The 1,610-nt window shown below is 57.1% G+C and overlaps 1 protein-coding gene across 1 annotated transcript, besides 1 other annotated feature; it reads right to left on the bottom strand.

Moving 5' to 3' along the window:
• Positions 1-1,610: a sequence feature (areas not merged during assembly with more than two copies in the genome that could not be assigned to a particular haplotype).
• Positions 39-635, bottom strand: Tc00.1047053509407.10 (uncharacterized protein; the record flags this gene model as incomplete). Its single annotated transcript, XM_797310.1, has 1 exon — positions 39-635. The coding sequence occupies one exon, from the start codon at positions 633-635 to the stop codon at positions 39-41; it is 597 nt and encodes a 198-aa protein (XP_802403.1).

Raw genomic sequence — 1,610 nt, 5'->3', positions numbered from 1 at the left:
CGGCCACTAGTCAGCAGCGGTGACGGTGGGCCTGCCACTCACCCCGAAATCCACAGTAGAAGCGGCAGTGACGTTTCTAGCAGTGGCGATGCCTCCTGCGACTCACTCGCCCGGGAGTCCTGCCACTCATGCCGCTTCCTTTCCTTACAGCTGGAGGAAGACGAGGAGCAGTCGGCGCGCAGGGCGCGTGGCGCATCCACCCTTGTGGACCGGTGGGGGGAGTTGACGCACGGTGCTGATGGTGTACTGTTGGCGAGTTTTCTCTCCCGGGCAAATAACACGTCCCCGACGCAGAAGCGGCGAAACAGCCCGGGACGAATCGCGGCGACGCTCCAGTGCTTGAACAGACTCAACAGCACTGGCTGCATTATCGCCCGCCACTCCATCACACTGCACCCGCGGCCGGGGCTGACGGTGGAGATACCGGAGGAGAATAAGGAGGAGCTTTGCGTCGAGCTTTTGACACTCATGCAGCAAAACTCGGGTGGTAAGAAGACTGCGAGAGGCTCTGGCGAGCTGCTCTTATCGCGTGGCAATTTCATGGACGCGGGGAGCAGTGCCAATCGTATTGAATTGGAGAGGGAGGAGGCGTGCGTAGTCGCGGCCTCCAGAGGACGCGGGTCCGCCAAACTCATCCTGTTCCCGTCCGCCACACGTCCGCGTAGCTCTCAAGCCTCCGGGAATATGTTAGCGGACGTCCACCCGTTGTGTGCGCCATGGCCAATAGAAGAGGAAAAGAGGAGCTGGACAACGACGACAAGGACCCGAAACCACGGGTGAATCCGTTGGGTGCATCCGAGGAGGCGCCAACCGACATGGCAGGTCCCTCAGTAGTCGTTCCACTTCAAAAGCAAAAGGGCGTGGCCGATAAGGGACGAGCTGCTGGGAAAGTCAGGCCAAGGCGCGGGACGACGCACAGCGACAGTGTCAGTAGCGGTTCCGTGAAAAGGAGCGGGAAAAAGCCCTTGCGGGGCGGTTTCTTTTCCCGGATCTGCTGCACTTCATAAGAGAACCATTTCCATCCACCGTTTATGTTTGTCTGTTTTGCTTTGTAATTGCTGTTTGCAAAATACGCCCATTTGTGCGGCGGTGTTCATTTTATATGTTTTTATGCGTGTGGTGCTTGTTTCTGCTGGGGTGGCGGGTCTTCCTTTTTTGATTGGTTTATTGTGCGCATATTTTTGTGATTTTGTGTGCCTGCCGCTGCGTGTAATTTGTGCGGCTTTTGTGCCTGGAAGGGATATAAATGGGACGGAGAGAGGAGTGGCACGGCGTTATTTTGTTGACCGCAAGCGGTGTTTTCCGTTCCACTTGCACCATTTTACATGCAACGACATGCGTGGGAGCGTCGTGGTGGTGTGTGGGGCGTCACTCCGCGCCGTCTCGCTCTTTCCTTCTTTCCTTTTTTGTTCTGTTGCTTCTTTGGCCTTGCCGTACTCCTTTCATTGGTGCTTTGTTGTTGCTCTTTTTTCCCCCTCCCTGCCTGTGTCTGCGTGTTTGCCCGTACCTGCGGTGGCACGGGGCCCACGGATAAGAGCGCGAAAGGGACGAAACACGACCAACGAGCCTCCGTGATGTTCTGCCCGGATCCGTACGGCGCAATGCGGCTG

The sequence above is a fragment of the Trypanosoma cruzi genome, genomic scaffold (assembly GCF_000209065.1).
Source record: "Trypanosoma cruzi strain CL Brener 1047053513919 genomic scaffold, whole genome shotgun sequence".
Lineage (NCBI taxonomy): Eukaryota > Euglenozoa > Kinetoplastea > Trypanosomatida > Trypanosomatidae > Trypanosoma > Trypanosoma cruzi.
This window is presented reverse-complemented; position numbering and strand designations above follow the sequence as displayed.